Source organism: Myotis nattereri, assembly GCF_964212035.1.
Source record: "Myotis nattereri genome assembly, chromosome: 15".
Lineage (NCBI taxonomy): Eukaryota > Metazoa > Chordata > Mammalia > Chiroptera > Vespertilionidae > Myotis > Myotis nattereri.
Genome location: NC_138090.1, coordinates 46,511,141 through 46,534,408, shown reverse-complemented (window position 1 = coordinate 46,534,408; position 23,268 = coordinate 46,511,141). Strand labels below are relative to the sequence as shown.

Genomic DNA, 23,268 nt, shown 5'->3' with positions numbered 1-23,268 from the left:
CCAGAGATGGAGCCCAGGGTCAGGACACATTTATTCATTCTCATTCTCTCTCTCTCTCTCTCTCTCTCTCTCTCTCTCTCTCTCTCTCCCTCCCTCCCTCCCTCCCTCCCTCCCTCCCTCCCTCCCCCGCAGTAAGCAGCTTTGGCAAGAGGTTTAGAGAACAGTCCAGGGAACCAGGCAAGCCCCCCCTTTCTCTTCTCCCCTGGCCCAGTGGCCCCCAGGTCCCTCCATCCCACAAGAGACAGATAAGACCTCTGCTTGGGACATGCATCCGAGGACACTGGGTTTCTTGCCCCTGAATCACATTCTGAGACATGAGACACGTCATCATCCCCTCCCAACTCAGTGACACACCCGCAGACCGGGCAGCTGGGAACCCCAGAGGATGGGACAGTCATTGACTCTCCGGGGATAAATACAATTCAAACAAACATAAGCCAGCGTCTGTCCCCAGTCCTTGGACGTGCGACCAGCCTCCCTCCCTGCTCCAGATCATATGGCCTGTGCCAGCTCCTGACTCATACAGAGGACCCAGCCACTCTACCCTAGTCCTGTCCCTAGGACTTCCCAGGACCACGGGAACACAAGATGCTACTGCTCAAGACAAATCGTTATGTCCCTCTGCTTCTGGCTGACACCCTTTCTATCATTCATTCAGCACACAGTCTCTGAGCAGCTCCTCTATGCCACCCTGTGCTGGACAGAGATGGGGACACAGCCATGACTGAGGTGCCCAGCCTTGCCCTCTCGAATCTCACATCCCAGTACGGAAGACAGACCCAACATAAGTGGTGATCCAGAGTGGTCAGGGCGAGGTGGGGAAGCCCAGAGGATGGTGAGCGCTCAGAGGGGGCACTCGACTCAGCCTGGGGAGGTCAGGAAGGCTTCCTGGAGGAGGAGCCCAGAACAATAAGTATAAGTGAGCGAGGTAAAGAGCAGTAGGGTGTTCCAGGAAGATGAAATAGCGTGTCCAAAGGCTTGGGGGAGGGCTGTTTATTCAGTGTAGCTGAAGCGTAGAGGGCAGGAGAGAAATGGAAAGGGTCTGCTAGGCCTAGTAGGTTCCCACATGAACACATACACTGCACTTGTGTGTCTACCATAACACCGACCTGGCCCTTAACCTCAAGGGAGGGGCAGAACGCAAAGGGGGATCCCTCCTGGGTACAGGAAACCCCAAACCCCAGATTTAATCCTCTCGGGTCATCCATGGAGACACTGAGACCCAGAAAGAGAGTCAGGTCCCTGTCCGAAGCCGCACAGACTCCTGCGCACTCACCCAGACACCCTCGTGATTCGAAACTCCTCTTGAATTTGAGCATCCATCTGAAGCCCTGGCCCTTATCCCAGAAGGAAAACAGACACACACGCTTTTTAAAAATTGATTTATAATATATTTGCACCAAAGGACAAAATCCTAAGTGACCACTTAATAAATTCACACATATTCTTTTTTACTGTCAAAAATACAAAAGCAGCCCTAGCCTGTGTTGCCCAGTGGTTAGAACATCAGCCGGTGCACCAAAGACTCCTGGATTTGATTCCCAGTCAAGGGCACCTACCTGGGTTGCAGGTTTGCTCCCCACCCCCGATTCGGAGGCAACCAGTCGATATGTCTCTCTCACATAGATGCTTCTCTCTCTCCTTTCTCTCTCTTTCTTCCCCCACCCCTCTTTCACTCTTTCTCCCACTCCCTCCCTTCCACTCTCTCTGAAAAGCAATGGAAAAAATATCCTCAGGAGAGGATTAACAACAACAACAACAAAAAGAAGCAAAACTGCAATCCTGTTATGCCTCCCTTCCCCCCCCCCACACACACACACGTATTTCGCACCCCGCAAATTTAGTACATGTGGCTCAGTGGTTAAAAGCTCAGACTCTACCCTGGCCAGTTTTCCCAATGGTTAGAGCTTTGGCCTGTGGACTGAAGGGCTCAGTTCCCGGTAAAGGGCACATACCTCAGTTGCAAGTTCCACATGCGGGGTTGGGGGGAGGGTCGGCAGCCAATCGATGTGTCTCTCTCACATCGATGTTTCTCTCTCTTTTTCTCTGCCCGCCTCCTCCCTCCCTTCCACTCTCTCTAGAAATCAATGGAAAAAGTATCCTCGGGTGAGGATTAAAAAAAAAAAAAAATCAGACTCTGAGCCAGACACCTGGGTTCACAACCCTGATCTTTCACTCCGGGCTGAGTGAACGTGGACAAACCCCAAAGCTCCTCTGTGCCTCAGTGTCCTTAGCAGTAAGTCAGGAATAATAATGTCGCCTGTCTGATATATTAAAGTGAACAAATATATATAAAGTGCTTAGAACGGCGCCTGGTGCCGGGTGTTATGTAAGCACCAGCTGTTATTATTGGACAGTCTCACCGAGTTTAACTGGGCCCCGTAAAAGCCCTGTGGACCCGGGTTAAGAACCACAAGGGGAGGGGAGATCACAGACTCTCTGAGCCGGAGAGAAACCCCGCAGTGATGGAGAACCCGGCCACTTCATCCAGGCTCTCCCTGGGGCCGCCCCGAATCCCCCCAGTTCCCACCCTGACCCACACCCTTTCCTATTTACACCCAGACGGAGGCAGCCTGCGCGCTGACTCACCCTTGGCTCAGACCAAGCCATTGTTCTGGGGCGGGGGGGGGCGGGGATCAGAGTGAGGAACAGCGGCCCAAAGGAGATGGAGGATGTCAACTGCACAAGTGACCCAAGACAGGGACACCCGCACAGGGCAAGACTGGCCTGCGAGGCTGCGAGGTGGCAAGCGAGGGGTCAGAGCAGTAGCGCCAGCACGCTGCGTGAGAACGCCCCCAGGACACTGGACACGCGCCCCAGTGTCCCAGACAGGCAGTCACGTGAAGCCTGGCACACACTCAAAACCAGGGAGCTAACTGGTCCTACAGACGGAGTCCCACCAGAGAGAGACACACACAGCCCCACACACCGAACAGGGCCAGCTCCCAGGCGCTCACATCGTCAGACCGGCCCGTTCATAGCAGAGTCTTCTTTGGCTGTAATACATACAGTCCCCCCCACAGACTTACATCTGGGTCTGCCTGTAGGTCTCTTTCTTATGTTTACACACACATCAGTCACAGTCCTGTCTATATCCTATACACACTGTCGCACGCCTATACATTCATACCACGTACCCGTCATTCAGATAGTGTTTTGAACACCAAGGGTATCTAGCTGTCTCTTTCCTTTACACACCTATACACACATACAGGCACACACACATACTGTCATACAGTTACAGTGATACACATTCATTGTATAGCCTCAGTGTTGCTTCCTGAGATTCTTTGTCTCCTTCAAATTCACAGTGTACTTAACCTTGAACATCACAGCGACTTTCTCACATACGAGAGTACACACAAACTCCTTTCCTGGAATCACTATGTCATGCAGTCCGTTTATCTCTCATCTCTTCTGCCCTTTCTCTTATACACACATACTCGGATAAAGATCATTTACCCAGTCCTGCCCCCAAGTGAACACACGCGTGTGCTCACACACACACACACCACTCAACCAGAGTCACAAATATACACACACTGCTCTCACAGTGTCACCCAGTGTGTGTCTCCCACAGAATTACCCCAACACCACCCAGAGTTCTCCCTACTGCCCCCCAGCACACGCACACACACACACACACACACACACACACACACACACGATGACACAATGATGCCTGGGTCAGAACCAGAGCCAATATGTGGAGAATTTCCAGCAAAGGCACCCAGTCCCCCATTGCCTAAGCTCCCATGAGTTGCCTTTGACCCCCTCTGCCCTCCCCTGTGTCCACACCCATGCCCTCCCCCACCCCTCAGCCCTCCATCTGGTGGGTCCAGGCAGGCACTCAGGCCTCTCTTCTGTCTCCCCATCCCCCAACCCTTCCCCATCCTCTCCAAAAGCCCAGAGGCCCTCGCTGCAGGCTTTCAGGGGTTGCCATGGCAACAGGGCCTCATCCCTCGTCCCCCTGGGGGTGGGCTGAGGACCCGGCCAGCCAGACCGATAAGGGGGTTCCAGTTACTGTGGCAACCGTTGCAGGCCTGAGCTCTCCCGCTTCTGGAAGGGGGGGGGGGGGAGTGAGTGAATGGTTGCCAAAGCAACCGGGAGCCAGCAAGGACTGGGAAGAGGCAGCTGAGCCCTGTCTCCCCTGCCCAGGGCTGCTGTGGGCATCGCCAAGCACTTAAGCATCATTCTTCCATCCCCTCGGGTTGTTTTAGGGGAGGGGAGGGCCGAGAAGTGCAGGTTACAAAACAGGGATTCCACTCACTCTCCCAGCTGCCCGCGATGGCCCGGGAGCCCGTGCCAGCTCCACCGGCTTCCCATGTGACCCCACATTCTCAGGTCCTCCGCTTTCTCTTCTCTTGCCATTAACCGGGGCCCGTCTCTTCCTTGCTCAACAGGAACCACAGAGCGAGTGTGCCTGGTGCAGGGCACGGCAGAGGCCTTGAACGCCGTGCACAGCTTTATTGCCGAGAAGGTCCGAGAAATCCCACAGGCGATGACCAAGCCTGAGGTGGTCAACATCCTTCAACCCCAAACCACAATGAACCCCGACAGAGCCAAGCAGGTCAGCACAGGGCAGCGTGGGTTTCTGTACAGCTGGTGCGGTTCGGGAAGTGACACCTTCGCCCATCGCTGGATGATTATGGGGCTCAAAGGGTTCATGTTGATCACATGTTGGGCAATCGAATACACGGCCGTGGTTAGTATGATTACTCTTAGGGAGCCCGCCTGGGGACTCCAGACTTCCGGTCTAGGTCAGTGGTCGGCAAACCGCGGCTCGAGAGCCACATGCGGCTCTTTGGCCCCTTGAGTGTGGCTCTTCCACAAAATACCACGTGCAGGCGATTGAAACTTCGTGGCCCATGCGCAGAAGTCGGTTTCCGGCCTGGGCGAGCCTATTTTGAAGAAGTGGCGTTAGAAGAAGTGGGGGTACCTTCGCTGAGGTCGACCCCTCAGATTGAGGACGTTTTTAGCAAAGGCCAGCTTAGGAGCACCCTAATGAAGTTAATAGCAATGCACCTACCCATATAGTTTCAGTTTAAAGAATTTGGCTCTCGAAAGAAATCTCAATCGTTGTGCTGTTGCTATTTGGCTCTGTTGACTAATGAGTTTGCAGACCACTGGCCCACAACCCCCTGCGTCCCCCTCCTTCCTGGGACCCTCCACATCCTCTCCGCCCCCCATCTCATCCCATTGTCTCTCCCGGCAACCTGCCTCCCACTTCCGGTCCTCACCGGAAGTAACCTCAGCGACAGCCCGTCCACCTCCCGAGGCGCTGAGCCTCTCATACTCCTCTCCGTGAATTATCGTACGGGGGCAGCCACCATTTTGGAGAAAGGATGTTTCGTTAGCGAGCGAGGGGCGGGTCCTTCTCCGACAGAGCGCTCCCGTCAGCGTCTCTCCGCCGTCTCAGTTCCGGGGAAGCGGCGGCCGCCAGGGGCGTGGCTGGGAGCGGACCAATGGCTTCCCAGGCCTCCCCGGTTGCCATGACCACGGTGCGGCAGGTGGGCCGCTGCGGAGCCCCCAGCGGCTGCGGCGTCTGGAGCGCAGGGACCCAGGCGGAGGGGCGCGCGGGGCGAGCTGCGCATGTCCGTTCTCTCCCCCCCGCTCCCGCTCCCATCGCCCTGCACGCGAGGTGTCAGAGGGGCCGGAAGCCCTGGGCGGCGGACAGGGTTCCTGAATGTCTGCCTAGAAACGAATGGAGGGCCTTGGCAAAAGGCATCTGGAAGTCTTGGTCATTCTTGTTGCGCTGAGGTGGGGGACCGCGTTTCCCCAAGCTCGTGGGGGAAACGGTGGCGGGAGAGCCTCGGAAGAATGCTGCCCAGCTGAGCGTCCCCCAAAAAAGGACGGCGGGGCTTGCGGCGCGGTCGCTGTCCGTGGTGCTGAATCCGCTCCGCTCCCTGCGCCCCGCCGGCCTCTCCCACCAGCAGCTGACCCACAGGGTATTGCTTCTTCCCTCCACCTTGGCCGCTGCCACAAGGGACCCGGGGCTCACCAAGAGTTTGTTCATGTTGCAGGGGGCATGGGGTCAGCACCGTCTGTGCCTGAGCCTCCCACCCCCACCCCCTAATCCACAGGAACTCTGAGACCGTGGAGTCGAAGGTTTCTAGAAGCAGGGTTTTTCCTCTGCCTTATTATTCCTCCGGGCTCCACGGAATGAGGGGGACAATGACTGAAGGCTCGGGCCCTGGAGTCCGGTGTAGAGCTGAATCTTACTCTGACACTTCTGGCCTGTGTGACCTTGAGCAAGTGACTTGATTTCTCCGTGCCTCATTTTCCCATCTGTACAATGGGCTTTATTATGGTACCCGCTTAAGGTGGTAGTTCATGTTCACTGATGTTTGAAAATCGCTTAGCATGGATGCCTAATGCATGGAACGTTCTCAAAAAAAAAAATGTTAGCTGTTATTGTTATTATGGGATTTTTTTAGTCAGGAGACAGGTCGGGCTGTTCCCTTTTTCCTTGGACTTGCTGTATTATTCTGGGTCTTCTTCCTTTCTGTGAGCCTCAGTTTCCCTTTCTTTACCGTGTGGGAGCTGGGCCAAACCAGGGATTATAAATGGAGATGCCTCCAGGATTCAGAAAGGGAACGTGAAGGATTGAGGACCAAGGCTTCATCATAGAGATATAATACCACCCTTTAAGGGGGCAGCTGCTGCTCAGCTACACTTGATACTTGCCCTTTGGGAATGTGGACATAGGGTTGCCACATCTTCCAAATTTTTCAAAAGCAGCCAGAAATATTTGAAATCAACTGATTTTTAAAGGACAGCTTCGATTTTAAAGCACTGTGTGGCGCCCTAGCTGGTTTGGCTCAGTGGATAGAGCACCGGCCTGCGGCCTTTGAAGGGTCCCGGGTTTGATTCCAGTCAAGGGCACATGCCTGGTTGCAGGCTCCATCCCCAGTAGGGGGCGTGCAGGAGGCAGCTGATCAGTGATTCTCTCTCATCATTGATGTTTCTGTCTCTCTCTCCCTCTCCCTTCCTCTCTGAAATCAATCATATATATATAAAACACTGTGTGGCTATAGGCTGGCTATGGCCTAAGGACCACCAGTTTGCCACCAGTTTTGCTAAACGGGTGATGCTCAGCCCTGGCTGGTATCTGAATTATCTAGGTAGCTTACAATATATACTCCAGGGTCCCCACCCTGACCCAGAATTTCTGGGGCTAAGGCCTTGGGATCTGAATGTGGACTCTGGCCTGGGATCAGATCCTAGCTCTGTCGTTCACTATCTGGTACCTGTAACCTTGAGTAAGTTACTGAACCTCTCTGTGCCTTTATTTTCCAATCCGTATAAAGTGATGATAATAATAGTACATACCTCATTGGGTTGTTGCCAGGATTAAGTAAGTTGCTGTATGAAAGTTTAGAAAAGTGAGTGGCACATGGTAAACACCATTAGCTGCTGCTGCCGCCGCTGCTGCCATGGTTATTGCTGCTGCTGCTGTTGTTGTTGTTGTTACTGTTAGTTTAAAATCTCCAGACTTGCAAATCACGGGACAGATGGTCTCCGAGGTCCTTCTGGCTCTCAAATGCCTACAATTCAGTGGCTCGATGATTCCAGGATTCTACGCATGTATTATTCTAAGATTCTCCTGTTCTGACATCCTGAGACTCCAGGATTCCGTGGAGCTGCCCCCGCGGGTCACTCTGAGATGCTGTGGTTCTCCGTTCTGGGCCTGTTGTGAAGGCAGCGACTGTTTTTCTGAGGGCTTCCCTTGCACCAGGCACCAGGCAGTCGCTTTAGTGGTTGAATATCCCCAATCATTGCCTGAGTAGCTGTGATCATGTCAGAGTGGGAGATGAGGAAACTGAAGCACAGAGAGGGGAAGCCATTTGCTTTCACCGTTTCTGGGTGATCGGTTTTGGGGTGAAATGATTCCATCCTCCCCCATGGCTCTGAAAGGCGCTATCACATACTAGGCACCTCTTTGCTGTCGGGTCTGGTTTTCGACTTTCTTTTGTTCTGTCCCTTTCACTTGTCAGACTTCTTATTTTCTAATGACTTGTTTTTGAAATAACAGTTGTATTGAGCTATAATTCACATACAGTAAAGTTCACCATTTTAAAGTTTGTAATTCAGTGGTTTTAGTACAGTCACAAAATATACTAAATGCATTGTTATTATGGGAATAGCCCGACCTGTCTTCTGACTAAAAAAAATCCCATAATAACAATAAAATGCATTGATCACCACTATCTAATTCCCAAACATTTCTAACCACCTCAAAAAGAAGCTCTGTAACCATTGAGGATCACTCACCATTCCCTCTGGCCCCCCTCCCAGCCCTTCCCACCACTGATTATTTTGGTGTCTAGGGATTTGCCTGTTCTGGATATTTTATATAAACTAAATTAAATTTATGTGGGGTTTTGTGCCTAGCTTCTTTCCCTTAACATAATGTTTTCAAGATTCATCCATATTGTAGCACAAGCATGTCAAACCCAAAGGCTAACACGGGCCAAATAAACAAGGTTTTAATGTATGTGGGCCGCAAAGAAACAAAAGCTTCAATTTTCATAGGAACGTAGGTTTATTTCGATAGAGACATGCAGAATAAAAAGGGCTGAAATAAATGAGTCATCGTTAACATAAAATAATAGAACATTTTAATAAAAATATTTTTCTTGAACATGAACTTACCAGACACTGAAGATCTGCACAAATTAATAAGCGTAACGCACATAAATCTATTATTCTTGTTCTCCAAAAGCGAAATATTTCCTGTTGTGCACACCAAACAAGTCAGTCCAAGACTAATGAGGTAGCAATCAGCTGCTAAAATATTCACTGCTAGTATTAGTAGAGAGAAATGGTGCGCCTGCGTGTAAGGTGCGTAAGGGAAATGAATGCAACACAATTATAGTAATCAGTCATTAGCGGACATTGTAATTTATTATTGGTAATTATGTATAACAAGATATTGTAAAAATTAAGTTACAAAATTTTTTTAAAATATATTTTATTGATTTTTTACAGAGAGGAAGGGAGAGAGATAGAGAGTTAGAAACATCGATGAGAGAGAAACATCGATCAGCTGCCTCCTGCACATCTCCTACTGGGGATGTGCCCGCAACCCAGGTACATGCCCTTGACCGGAATCGAACCTGGGACCTTTCAGTCCACAAGCCGACGCTCTATCCACTCAGCCAAACCAGTTTCGGCAAGTTACAAAATTTTTATTGAAATGTTTCTTACATACCGTTATATTGGCTGGGCCGCCTGCGGCCCACGGGCCACAAGTTTGACATGCTTGTTGTAGCACATATCAAAACCTCATTTCTTTTTATGGCCAAATAATATTTCATTGTATGGATATACCACATTTTTAATCCTCACCCGATGATATGTTTATTGATTTGAGAGAGAGAGGGAGAGAAAAACATTGATCAGTTGCCTCCTGTACACGCCCCAACCAGGGATGGAACCCACAATCTAGGTATGTGCCCTGATGGGAATTGAACCTACAACCTTTTGGTGTACAAGATAACGCTCCAACCAACTGAGCCACCCGGCTGGGGCTGAATATACCACATTTTTTCTATTCATCAACTGACAGAAATTTGGGTTGTTCCTACTTTTTAGCTATTATAAATAATGCTGTTAGTGAACATATGTGTGGACATATGTTTTTAGTTCTCTTGGGTATATACTTAGGGGTGAAATTGTTGGGTCACAGGATAAATCGGTTTAACCTTTTGAAAAATTGCCAGACTGTTTCCCAAAGTGGCTGTAACACAGATGTGAGATTTACTAGTAAATTCAGGCCTGTCTAGGAGGTAACAATGACAGCAATCATTTTTTTTAGTACCTACTACAGGCACATACTAACTGCACACTCACGTGGTACCCTATGCTTAACATAGCATGTGCTCAGCAAATGTTGCTTGTTTGAATGACGTAGGAGGTCCCAGCGGACCTAGTTGTATAGTCTGATGACATGCCCACAGGGGCCAAGCAGAAACATGACTAAGGGGAGGTAGCCAGGTGTATTCTGGCAGTGGTAGGCTCTGTGAGTCACCTGGAGGGCAGCTATACTAAGTTGTGGCTAATTGTGACCATGCTTGACTTTTAAGTTCATCTTTTTTTATATATATAATTTTTTTAAATATATTTTATTGATTTTCTACAGAGAGGAAAGGAGAGAAATAGAAACATCGATGAGTGAGAAACATCAATCAGCTGCCTCCTGCACACCCCCCACTGGGGATGTGCCCGCAACCAAGGTACATGCCCTTGACCGGAATCGAACCTGGGACCTTTCAGTCCGCAGGCCGACGCTCTATCCAATGAGCCAAACCGGTTTCGGCAAAGTTCATCATTTTATAATGATCTCAGTTGGGCCTCACAATAATCCTACAGAAGAGGTATGACTATCCCCATTTTACAGATAGGAATACTGAGTCTCAAAGAGATTAAATCTCTTGCTCAGCATCAGTGATGGAACCAAGATTTGAACCTGAGCAGGTGTCTCCAGAGTCCAAGGCAGCTTTTCAGTGATGTGTGTACACAGACTGCACACTGGTGGCCTGGCTACTGCACAGTGGTCCTTAGACATTTTCAAGAGGTTGCCAACATTTAAAAAGGTGGATGCTTCACATATGATAAGTCAGAAGGTCAAGTTAATCTTAGAAAACTTAGATGGGCCTGAGTTTGATAACCCAAGTGCACAGCATCCTAACACACACACACACACACACACACACACACACACCACCACCACCACCACCACCAAGTGGTATACACCTGGTTGCCTCCACCCAGTAAATCTCCTGCTTGGTCCTGTCATCATCCATTCTTTCATTTATTCATTCATTCACCCACCCTTTGCTGAGTGTGTACCAGTCACTCCTCTGGGCACTGAGCACCCAGGAGGAAACATGTCTACCCTTGTGGATCTTAAATTCTTCCAACAGAGGATGATAAATCTTCCATCAGAAACAGAAACCAAGTAAAATATATAGGGAGACTTAACTTGGGGTGGTGAAGAACACACAGTACAATATACAGATGATGTATTATAGAATTGTACACCTGAGACCTATGTAATTTTATTAACCAATGTCACCCCAATAAATTCAATAAAAAAGAAAATATTTTTTACAATTTAAAAATCAAAACTGGTTAGATGAAAAAAAATTTAATATACATAAAGTATAAAATATATAGGATATCAGAGAATGAAAAATGCTATGAAAAAATCAAGCAGAGAAGAAGGAAAGGGACTATAGGAGTATATATATATATTTTTTTCTCCTGACTTTTTATTTTGAAAATGTTTAAAGAACAGTATAATGAATTCCCTATACACTGCACTTAGATTCACCAGTTAACATTTGATTTATCTCTACATACACACACACATTGTTTTTTTGTTTGTTTGTTGCTGATCCATTTGAAAATAAGATGTAAATCTCATGACTCTTCACCCCTAAGTATGCCAGCATTTATCTCTCAAGAACAAGGACAGGCTCCTATATTAGTATTACTATTATTATACCTATAAAACCTATAATAATAAAAGTGTACTATGCTAATTAGACAGACATCCTTCCGGACAAAGCTGGGCTGCGAGGGAAGCCCGGGTCCTGGGTGCCAGAGGGAAGCCGGTGCTGGCACCCGGGGGAAGGAAGGCCTACTCTTGCACAAATTTCGTGCATCGGGCCTCTAGTTAATAATAATTCCATACTATTATTTAACAAAAAGTCTATATTCTAATTGCCCCAAATTATCTTTTATACCTATAGAGTATGCATTTTTCTATTCAAGATTCAGTGAGTGTTCATTCGTTGCATTTGGTTGTTATACCTCATTAGTCTCTTTTGATCTAGAATCCTAGGATGGTTTTGACGGTAGAACCAGCAGCATTGCTGATTGGATGTTGAGTGTGAGGGAAATAGAAGGTGCCTAATCTTGGGTCTGAGTAATGGAAGGATGCATTGTCCATGGGCAGAAATGAGGAACATGATGGCAGAAACACATTTGAGGAGAAAGATGAGAAGTTCCAACTTGGACTTTAAGTTCGGGGTGTCCATTCGACATCATACCAGAGCTGTGAGGTTCACAGCTGAATCGGAGTCTTGGTGTGTCCATGCTGGGGACATAAAATGGGCAAATAAACAGGCTTTGATAATTGGTTGGTCAGAGAAGACCTCTCTGAGGAGGTGCATTTGTGCAAAGACCTGAATGAAGGGAGGGGTGGGCCTCTTTTTGGGGGGAAAGTGTTCCAGATGAGGGAACAGCCGTGCAAAGGCCCCGAGTCTGGACTGAGCTTGGCAAGTTAGAGGAACAGCAGGACGTCAGGTGTGTCTGCAGTGGAGTCAGCAAGCGGGGGGGCGGGGGGAGGAAGAGCTGAAGTCAGAGAGATCAACAGGGAATAGACCCGGTGGAGTAGTGAGCGGTTCTCAGCCTTGTCAGACCCAATGTCCTCTTTCTCCGACAAATACTGCCTATGCCCACTTACTCTCTAAAATTATATATAAAATACAGATGTGATACATAGCTAGATATGTAAAATTTTTTAGTGTTTTTATTGATTATTTTTAGAAGGACAGGAAGGGAGAGAGAGAGAAACATCAGTTTGTCGTTCCACTTATCTATGCGTTCATTGGTTGATTCTTGTGTGTGCCCTGATTTGGGGGTCAAACCCGCAACCTTGGTATATCAGGACGACACTCCAACCAACTGAACTACCAGGGCACGGCTAGATCTGTAAGATTTTTTAAAAATATGTTTTTATTGATTCCAGAGAGGAAGGGAGAGGGAGAGATAGAAACATTAATAGTGAGAGGGAATCACTGATGGCCACCTCCTGCACCCCCACAACTGGGGATGGAGCCCACAACCTGGGCATGTGCCCTGATGGGGAATCGAACTGTGATCTCAACCACTGATTGAACTGGTTGATCTCACACTGGTCGGGCTGTAAGATTTTTTTTTTAAATATATTTTATTGATTTTTTACAGAGAGGAAGGGAGAAGGATAGAGAGTTAGAAACATCGATGAGAGAGAAACATCGATCAGCTGCCTCCTGCACATCTCCTACTGGGGATGTGCCCGCAACCAAGGTACATGCCCTTGACCAGAATCGAACCTGGGACCTTTCAGTCCGCAGGCTGACTCTCTATCCACTGAGCCAAACTGGTTAGTGCATGGCTGTAAGATTTTTAACAGTAAAGTACAGTTCAATGGTTTTATGATATGGAGTTGTGCACCCATCACCAGGATCCATTTTAGAACATTTCATTTCCTCAAAAAGAAATCTGGATCCCCTTAGCTATCACCCCTTAATCTGCAGCTCACCACCGCCCCCCCTTCCCCGCAGCTCTAAGCCACCACTAATCTACTTTCTTTTCTATAGATTTGCCTATTCTGAACATTCATATATAAATAGAATCATACACTATATGGTCTTTTGTGCCTGGCTTCGTTCACGTAGCATGTGTTCTAGATTCATCCATGTTGTAACCTATACCAATACTTCACTCATTGAAATTGATTGCCAAATAATAGTCTGTTGTGCAGGTGGACATTTTCTTTATCCCATTGGACTTTTTAACTAAAGAAGAAATGAAAGTAAGGTGATTTGTCATAAAATCGGATGCATTTTAATATGTAGATGCTCGGCCAGGACCACCGCAGAAAAGATAACGAAAGGCTCATACCTAACATCGCCTGAGTGAGACAGCGGCAAACGCAGTGATCCAGAGGGTGGTATTGGGAATATAAATGGCGCAAGTGGCATCACTGCTGGTGTCACGGTTTTCTAAACGGATGAAAAGACTCTTGGTAAAGTTCAGAACAAAACAAAGTACAATCTTCCCTTCATTTCCTAAGAGTTGCATGCCTGGAAAATTGCAGTAGATCTTAAAACCGTGCAAAAATAAATAAATAAATACCTGGCCCTTTACATGTATCATGGTGTTCAGCGATTTATAAACAGACTTGCCACAGCATGCATGTCAGGGGGACATTCAAAAGTCAGAGAGGATCCGGGATGAGTGTTCACTGTGAGGAGCTGCCTCTCACATTGTGGGTGCAAACATCCGTGGCCCTGCCCACTGAACGCCCATATCTGCCCCTAGTCATTGCCACAACCAAAACGACTCCCTCAAATTCCCAGGTACCCCCAGGGTCTGGCTTGGGGGTGGAGAGGAGAGGCAGAGGTGAGAGAGAGAGCTTCAGGGGCTAGAATCCACAGGTCTGAGGAGGCGTGGGAAGGATTGGGAAGAAGGAATTTGTGTATAGAAATGCTCTTGGAGATGAGAAAGGAGACCTTTCATTGTGAAATATCCCCGCTGGAATTCAGATCGATCAGTTTTGTGGCTGCAGAGGATGGGCTGCTTTGCCACCTGGGAGAGGGGACCACCATGGTCAGGTGACCGGTTCTCCCCCTGCCTTCTCGGGCGTAAGGTTTCGCTGCCTTCATTTTACAGAGCAGACACCTGTGTTAGATCACGAGGGCTGCCGTAGCACAGCCCCGCAGACTCGATGGCTTAAACAACAAAAATTCATTTTCTTACAGTCCAGGAGGCCATCTCCAAACACAGTCACTGAGGTAGTGAGGGTGAGAACGTCACATATGAATTGGGGGGTGGGGGGTGGGGAGAGGGTAGAGGGAGGAACAATTAGGCCTATAATGACAACAAAGAGGTTAAGCAGGTGACCATGTCTTAGGGTGGGAAGCTCAATGGAGCAGGACTCCAGGAGGCTGAATTGCAGCTCCTTCACTATCTGGGTGACCTGGGGACAAGTCCCTTCCCCACTTAGGCCTCAAGTGGCCCATCTGTAAAGTGAGACTAATGATGCCTTTTCTGGGGCTCAGGAGACTTTGGTTTTTTTTAAATTGACTTCAGAGAGGAAGGGAGAGGGAGAGAGAGATTGAAACATCAGTGATGAGAGAGAATCATTGATTGGTTGCCTCTTGCACGTCCCCTACTGGGGATCGAGCCCGCAACCCGGGCATGTGCCCCTAATGGGAATCGAACCTGAGACCCTTCAGTCCGCAGGCCATCGCTCTACCCACTGAGCCACACTGGCTTGGGTTCAGGAGGAGACTTGTAATGATAGAGAAGGAAGGGCGTGGGCACCCTGGCAAGCTTGGAGCGGAGTCCTGGGGGGCCCCCCGGGATCAGCCACAAAGCCTTCAAGGTGCTGGTTGGAAAGGAGGTCCCAGCGGACCTAGGGGCATGGGGCAGGGTGGCCGAGAGGCTACCGAGGGGACTTGGGTTACCAGCTCTTTTTTAACTAACTAATAGGGAAGCATTCCGATATATTTCCTCTGACTTTCAGAGAGAGAGTGGAAGGGAGGAGGGGGAAAGAGAGAAAGAAACATACATGGGAGAGAAACACAGCGATTGGTTGCCTCCCGCACGCACCCCAACCGGAGCTGGAATTGAACCTGCCACCCAGGTACGTGCCCTTGACGGGGGATCGAACCCTCCACCCTGCGGTCCACAGGCCGACGCTCTATCCACTGAGCACACTGGCCAGGGCCCGGTATTTTTTAACAACCAGCAGGACCTGCCGGCGCCTCTCCCGGGGGCCTGATTTGGGACACTTGAGAGCAGAGGTGGGAGTGACACTGCTGTCACTGTTCAGGCTGCAATGACCACCCTGACGATCCTCCCGCTCTCTCCTCGCAGGCCAAGCTGATCGTCCCCAACAGCACGGCGGGCCTGATCATCGGCAAGGGAGGCGCCACGGTGAAAGCCGTGATGGAACAGTCGGGGGCCTGGGTGCAGCTGTCCCAGAAGCCAGAGGGCATCAACCTGCAGGAGCGCGTGGTGACGGTCAGCGGCGAGCCCGAGCAGGTGCACAAGGCCGTGAGCGCCATCGTGCAGAAGGTACAGGAAGACCCCCAGAGCAGCAGCTGCCTCAACATCAGCTACGCCAACGTGGCGGGCCCCGTGGCCAACTCCAACCCCACCGGCTCACCGTACGCCAGCCCCGCCGATGTGCTGCCCGCGGCGGCCGCCGCCTCGGCCGCTGCTGCCTCCGGCCTGCTGGGCCCCGCGGGGCTGGCCAGCGTGGGCGCCTTTCCCGCCGCCCTGCCTGCCTTCTCGGGCACCGACCTGCTGGCCATCAGCACCGCCCTTAACACGCTGGCCAGTTACGGCTACAACACCAACTCCCTCGGCCTGGGCCTCAACTCGGCCGCCGCCTCCGGGGTCCTGGCCGCAGTGGCCGCCGGTGCCAACCCCGCCGCTGCCGCCGCCGCCAACCTCCTGGCATCCTACGCGGGTGAGGCCGGGGCCGGGCCCGCCGGAGGGGCTGCCCCACCTCCACCCCCGCCGCCCGGAGCCTTGGGGTCCTTCGCGTTGGCCGCGGCCGCCAATGGCTACCTTGGGGCCGGGGCGGGCGGTGGGGCGGGCGGCGGGGGTGGCCCGCTGGTGGCCGCCGCAGCGGCCGCGGGGGCGGCTGGTGGCTTCCTGACGGCGGAGAAGTTGGCAGCTGAGAGTGCCAAGGAGCTGGTGGAGATTGCGGTGCCTGAGAACCTGGTGGGAGCCATCCTGGGCAAGGGGGGCAAGACGTTGGTGGAGTACCAGGAGCTGACAGGCGCCCGAATCCAGATCTCTAAGAAGGGCGAGTTCCTGCCAGGCACGCGGAACCGGCGGGTTACCATCACCGGCAGCCCCGCGGCCACGCAAGCCGCTCAATACCTCATCAGCCAGCGGGTCACCTATGAGCAGGGAGTGAGGGCCTCAAACCCCCAGAAAGTGGGATGAGGCCTGTGGTGTGTGCTCCCACCCTCCTCCTCCTCCTCCTCTCCCTCCTCCTCCTGCTCCTCCTCCTCCTCCTCCTCCTCTTCCTCCTTCTCCTCTCCACCTCTTGACCTCAGCTCGGTGTGGTCCTGCTCCTCCTGGGATTGGGGCTGGGGCTGGTCTGACTGCACCCCCCTCCCTTCTGGTAGTTCATAGGCAGGATTGAGAGATGGCTGGGGATGGAGCCCACAGCTCCCTCCCTGGCCCTGAACTGACCCCTCCTTCCTTCCTTCCTTCCTTCCTCCCTTCCTACGCTTGGCTGGGCCTGACTCCCCTCCCCCAGGGCCCAGGTCTGTGTGATATCTGTATATATTGCATTTTGTTGATTTTAATAGAAAACAAAGCGTTATTTTCTCTTTCTTTCCCTCCTTTTTTTTCCGGTAAGGATTTTGTTTTCCCCCTTGATCTATATGTTTTTGTTTCCATATGGGAAGAGGGGAGGGAGCCTCTGGGTGACCTAGAATGAGGGGCCTCCCCCAAACCACACCCACCTCTCCTGCGTTCAGGTCCCGCTCGAGGGATGCAGTGGGAGGAGAGGTAGCTGAAATGGGGCATTTGCAGCAGGAACCCCAGTTCCTCAGCTACTCTCCCCCCATTGCAGTCACCCCTCCGAGGTGGGGCTTTTAACTTTTTGTTGTCAGGTTTATGGGGGGTGAGGGGGGGCTTGTGCTGCTGGGAATGAGGCCGGCTCTCAGACTGGGCCGGTCCAGTGGGCGAGACCCTTGCGAAAGGCTGGAGCCGCTGCCTATGGCATCTCCTATGGCTTTTCCTAAAGTAATAGGCATGGAAGTCCTTGTTGTGATGTCACTGAGTCAAGGACTTTCTGGGGCGCTTCCGGCATTCCTTGTGATGTCACAGGAAGTAGTTCCCCAGAGGTCACTTCCCGTGATGCTAGGAGAGATAGGTACTTGCTATGACGTCTCCCGTGAGCCTTCCTTGAAGGTTACTTTCATGATCTCCTGGGGGCATGGACTGCCTGTGGTGTTTCCGGGGTACTTCCTGTGATGTCACGGGGACGAAGCATGCACTTCCTGTATTGGGCCACGGCCAGTTAGTGACTTGACCCTCTTTCTCCGCCCTCGCCCCTCTATGGTGGGTCTTGGCCTGGGGGTCTTCCCAGGAGGAGAATAAGGGGTGGGACTTGGATCTGACCTGAAGGACTCCAAGGAAAAAGACCCGGTATTGTCAGGGTCGCCTCCGTCCAAACACACCAAGTCTGTGAACTCACCTGGCAGGGAGGGGCGGGAGATGGAGCTAGTGAAAACGACAGTCAAAGACCCCCATCCCTACCCCCCACCTTGTGTGTGCATGCTCGTGTCTGCGTGGCTTTGTTTCATTGAGTCTGGTGAGCCACGTGTGTGGTGGCTCTGTCAGGCCGGCGTGGCCCGCTGTCGAGGTCAGTGAGCCACGGTAGGGGCCCGAGGCCAGAAGGCTTCGTGTGGCCTAGTGGGTTAGATCGGCTTGTGGTGTCCAGCGAGCTGGAGCACTTTGGTGGTATCTGATGAGTCAGAAAGTTTTGACGCTCTCACCATAGGCTCTGAGGAGCTAGAATGTTCTGATGGCGTCTGCCAAGCCAGGCAGCCCTGAGAGTTGGTGTGGGAGTGGCTCCCTGAGCTCTGCGGCTGTGGTCAGATGGAAGGCCTTGTTGGCAGGCTGAGATTTCAGGACCTGACAACCCTGTAGACTTAGGATAGCTGAGACCCACTTCTGTCCCCATCCATCTCCCCCTCCCGCTCGGAGACCAACTCCACTTCCTCCAACCCCAAGCAGGGCCCCCAGGGCCCTGGTTCCATCATCAGCATCTGTGGGGGAGGGGCACCCCATGCCCACCCTCTCCCCCATTTGTCCCCTCCTACGTCTTCCAGACCCTTCTCTTCTCCACGGCTTTGGGGGAATCGGCCTCCTCGTCTCTCTCTCCCAAAAAAAGGAGGGAAAGAAAAGCCCGAGACAATTCCCCGCCCCCCTAAAGCCCAGGAGACCACTGCCCCTTGCTAGAGAGCCACCCCCAAATCAAAATGTGAAAATCCCTAGAAAGCAATAGCCTTCAAGGTACCTTGCACTGAATTTCCCACCCTGGCCCTTCCACCTGACGGGAGGCTGTAGCTTGGGCACTAGGGTTACCTTTGCCAGGCCATCTCCATCTCCAGGGTGGAGGGCAGGCCCCACCTCCCCATCCCCTACCTCCTGCCACTGCTGCCCCCGCCCACCCCCAATCTCCAGACCGAACCCCGATGGAGATCTGAGTGCCAAAACAATTCTTGATGTAACTTTGTACATATCTTCTGCAAGGGGGTGTCCTGAGATTGGAGGTGGAGGCGGCCCTGGGGGCCCTTGCTCCTCTCCGCCTGTCAAAAAGACCTTACAGTATTTCACAGTAACTCCACCCACATGTGGGCATTGCAGTGTCTAACTGGAATGTGCCCCCCCTACAACTCCCATCCCCAGGCCCCCAGGAGGAGGGAGGAGCCAGGGAGAGGTACCGTCAGGTCTGGGAGTGGGGAGGTGGAGTTTGAAAGTGCTCATTTGCATATCGTTTGCATCCTCAGCTGCCCTCTGCTTGTCAGATGTTTCCTGTACCCATTTCTGGGGGTCCAGTATCCTTTCACACAGACACGTCTCTGGAGGCTGGGCCTCCTGGAAAGTGTTCCTTTGGGATATCTGTGTGACAACCCCCTCCCTATTCACATTTCCCGGGGACCCCCCCCCCAGCCCGCCAGCCAGGGTTATCTGGAAGGTAGCTTGCTAGCTCAGTGAGCGGGTTTACTCGCCCTGCTGGAGAGCGGATCACCACCCGCCTTTCTCCCTGTCACCCTGGGAAATGCACTCCACCATCTTCCGCATCTCCTGAAAGTCCCTTCTGCAATCTGACCTCAATCTTTTTGTGCTGCAGTTTGTCCAGAGGGGACGCGGGCGTGGAATCAGAAATGGGGATCATCGACAAACCCATCGCCTCTTTCCTCCCCTCTCTCCCCGTTAGCCGGTCAGGTCTCAGAGACGCTGAGTGGCTTCCGCGCACCCTGCTCCTCAGCACCCATTTGGTGCTTAATAAGTGTTTGCTGCATTGAATTGTCTCCCTATTCCTTTCCCATTTGCCCTCCGACTCCCAACATTCCCCCCTCCACCCCCCAGCATTTCCCTCTCTCTTTCTTTCTCTGACTCCCTATGGCTTTCTACTTCCTCTCCCTGTGGTTCCCAATGTCATCTGTCCCGTCTCTATCTTTTGTGGACGTCTGATTTCCCCTTCTCCTCTCAACTCTCTCAACTCCCGCCCAATTTCCCCACTGATTTAAAAAAAAAAAAAAAAAAGTGCCAAACTTCCTTAGAACTGAGCCGCTCTGGGGGGGAGGGAACCTCAGATAGGGGGCAGGAAACGGGACCATTGATCTTGGAGGAGGCCCCTACGAGGCATTGAAAAAGTCCGTGGACACTTAGCTAAATTGGGTCCCCCTTCCTCACCCTTCCCACCCTGAGTTTTTCTTAGAATCTTTGTAAGAAAAGAAAAAAAAAAAAGAAAAAGAAAGAAAAAAAATTCCCCTTCAGCTGACCCCTAACCTTTTGAATCCCCCAAATGCCACCAGCCAGGGAGAACCCCCACTTGCCTCCTTGGGGCAAAGCTGTAGAAACTGGGGGAGAGCGGAGACCAACTCAACCCCTCCTCTGCTGGCCCAAAGGATGGTGCCCCCCGGATTGCAGAGAAGGACCTCAAGCACTTACAAGAAGAAGGGGTTCAATGTGCCAAATTCACCTCCTCCGTCCCCCGTCTGAGGGGGCGCTGAGCCAACCTGCCCCAGCCACCTTCTTCTGCCCCGGCCCGGCCTTCTCCGCATGGGCGAGGGGGCTCTGCTGCAATAATTCTTAGGGATGAGAAGGCAAAGGTCGTGCCATCGTTATCTGCCCTGACACCTGCCCTGGACTGGCAGGTGAGCATGACATGCATCACCATTGGCATTTAAGAGTCCATCTGTAGATGGTTGGGGACCAAATAGGGAACCGCTTTTATCTGCCTGGTGTTTTCCTCCCCTGCTTAACCCCCAAGCCCCTCAGTATCCCCTTGATCTGTGTCTCCTCCCCGGTCCTCATCCCACACCCTCCTCATCTCGTTTCTGAGTTGGCGGCCTACTGTTTGGAAAGTGAGCGGATTCCCCTGCTTTGATGTCTTGCTCTGGCAAGACCAGGATTGGAGGTTGAGAGCGAGAGAGCGAGCGGTGGGGAAAGTGTTCGCCGAGAGTGGCGAGGAGGCGGCCACGTGCGCGTCCAGGCTGCTGACTGGGGGCCCTGGGGGCACCCTGTGCCCACAGCCCCGGGGGTCTTCGCGGTCGCCACGCACCTGCCCGGCCGTCTGGCACCCCTTCCGGCTGTCTGGCTGTCTGTCGCCCAAACCCGAGCTGGGTGTCACGAAGGGGAGACCGGGATCGCGATGCCCAGGTGCGGACACTGGGGGCCCGGGACCTGGCCCAGGGCTCCTGGGGTCGCCCTGCCATCACCATCCCTCTCCGCCTCGGTCAGCGGCCTGGGCACCATGTGGGGGGACTGGGTGCCGGGAGGGAAAAGGGGGAGTCTCTGTGGAGGGGGGGGGAGGCTGCTGGTTTTTAACCCCTTCTCAGCCAGTCCAGGATACTCTTGTCTCCCAGAGATCATTGGGGGGACCGCCTAACCCCCCTCCCCTCCCCTCCCCCTCTCTTCCCTTCCACCCCACCCCCAAAACCACCAACCTCTCATTTCCTGAGTGACTCCATCACCACCGGCCACCGGGACCTGCGGCCTCATTGCTCCAGCCCAGCCCACTCGACAGTCAGACTTCGCTCATCGAACTTTTTTAATTAACCCTTTCTGTGTCCATCCCACGGAAAACTGTGTGTCCGGCGGGGGGGAGGGGGGAGGCGAGGGGCAGTAGCTACCTTTCCTCCATCTCCTCCCACCGCCCGTGCCTCCCCACCCGCACCCCATCCCTCCCCCCTAGGGTCCTCCCCGCCCTGGGGATAGAGACCCTTTATACAGTCTGTCTGGCTTTGTCCCTTTCCAAGGCGGGGGTGCCAGGGGCGTGGCCTCCCCCCCCCTCCCCAGCGGAGAGCTCACTCTGGCCCCACCCCTTCCTGTGCCCCCTCCCCACTCCCCACCCCTTCATTGTAAATAGTCACTTTTGTACTGGGTTTGAGCCAGAGGACGTGGGGAGTCATTTTTTTTTCTTTGTGTTGGCATCTCAGGCCCCTGGAGGCATGGCCCACAGCCCGGTGTGATTTGGGAGAATCCCAAGGTGTGTGCCCTGCCCCGCGCCCAATGCTAAGGGTTTCAAGATGATCAGTATTCGCCCCAGAGGGAGGGGCAGCACAGATCCTCGGGCAGGGAGGCGGGAGAAGTGTGAAAGCGTGTAGTCGGGACAGGACGATTCAGTTTTCCCCATCTGTGAAATGGGCTCGCCCTCGGGGCTCCCTGAGGAGCCTCTGGGAGAGAATGGCATGGGGTCAGAGGAGTTAGTCTCTCCCCTCTTTCCGTTCGGGACAGACAGGGTAGGAGAAGAATCGGGGTGGGGAGAGGGCTGGAGAACTGATTGCTAAATCCTGATTAGGACCCTAAGCTAGCCTCTCCCAGCTTGTTCTCTCCCTAGGCAAATGGGAGACTGGAGGACCTTGAAGGTCCCTTGGATTCGAGGCCCAAGCCCAGGGCTGGCCCCCTGTCTGCTACCCCGACCCCACATTCCATTTCCTGGGCCCAGACCACCCGCCTTGTGGCCATGCCTCCAGTGCCTCCATTCAACCCCCTCTAACTGATTCCTTCCATCCTCTGCAACGGAGACGCGCCACCTCCTCCCCACCACCTCCAGGAGCTCCCGGCTGGGGCCCACTGCCTCTCCTCCCCTCCCCCCATTGCCATGCCTGGGCCACGCCCACCCCACCACCCACCCCCAGTGTCCGTGTGCGACCTAGTGCACCATGTATTAGCTTCCATGGCCCCCACCCCGGCCCCCACCACACCCCCTCCCCCACCCCCCTCCCTCGGCGACTTCACCTTTTTTTGCCGCGATAAACGCCATCTCAGCATCTGTGTCTAATGTTGTCTTTTTTGCTTGACATCACACACTCCTTCTTAACCCATCCCCTTCCCTCTGCCTCCTCCCCACACCTCCACCCTCATCCTGAATTCTTTCCCCCTCTCCCCCAGGGCTCTGGGCATCTAGGGGAGGCGGGTGGGGGGACCCCTGAGGATGGGTGACGGAGGGGCGGGGCTGAATGTTCTCTCTGGACGGGATGAGCACCCAGAGCAGGCGTGTCTGAGGGGAGCAGGTGCCCCGGGTTTCCTTTCCAGGCCTCAGTGTCCAACCAGGAGGATGGGCACCGCCACATGGCACATCCTCGGCACCACGGTCCCGCAGACACGCTCCCGGGCACACACCCCCACACACAGCATTGCACAGGCACAACCCCACGCACGCCAGGGTAGCCTAGGGCCGTGGTTGGCAAACTACGGCCCCTTGAGCGTGGCTCTTGCACAAAA

General features: G+C 52.7%; 1 protein-coding gene across 1 annotated transcript in view; it reads left to right on the top strand.

Moving 5' to 3' along the window:
* NOVA2 (NOVA alternative splicing regulator 2) overlaps positions 1-17,125 on the top strand; it is a 28,585-nt gene extending 11,460 nt beyond the window's left edge. Inside the window, exons 3-4 of the mRNA XM_081108669.1 lie at positions 4,404-4,570; positions 15,658-17,125. Of these exons, the coding sequence (XP_080964795.1) occupies positions 4,404-4,570; positions 15,658-16,740 (1,250 nt within the window). The 3' untranslated portion in view covers positions 16,741-17,125. The remainder of the gene's footprint in view (positions 1-4,403; positions 4,571-15,657) is intronic.
* Positions 17,126-23,268: the final 6,143 nt, after the last annotated feature.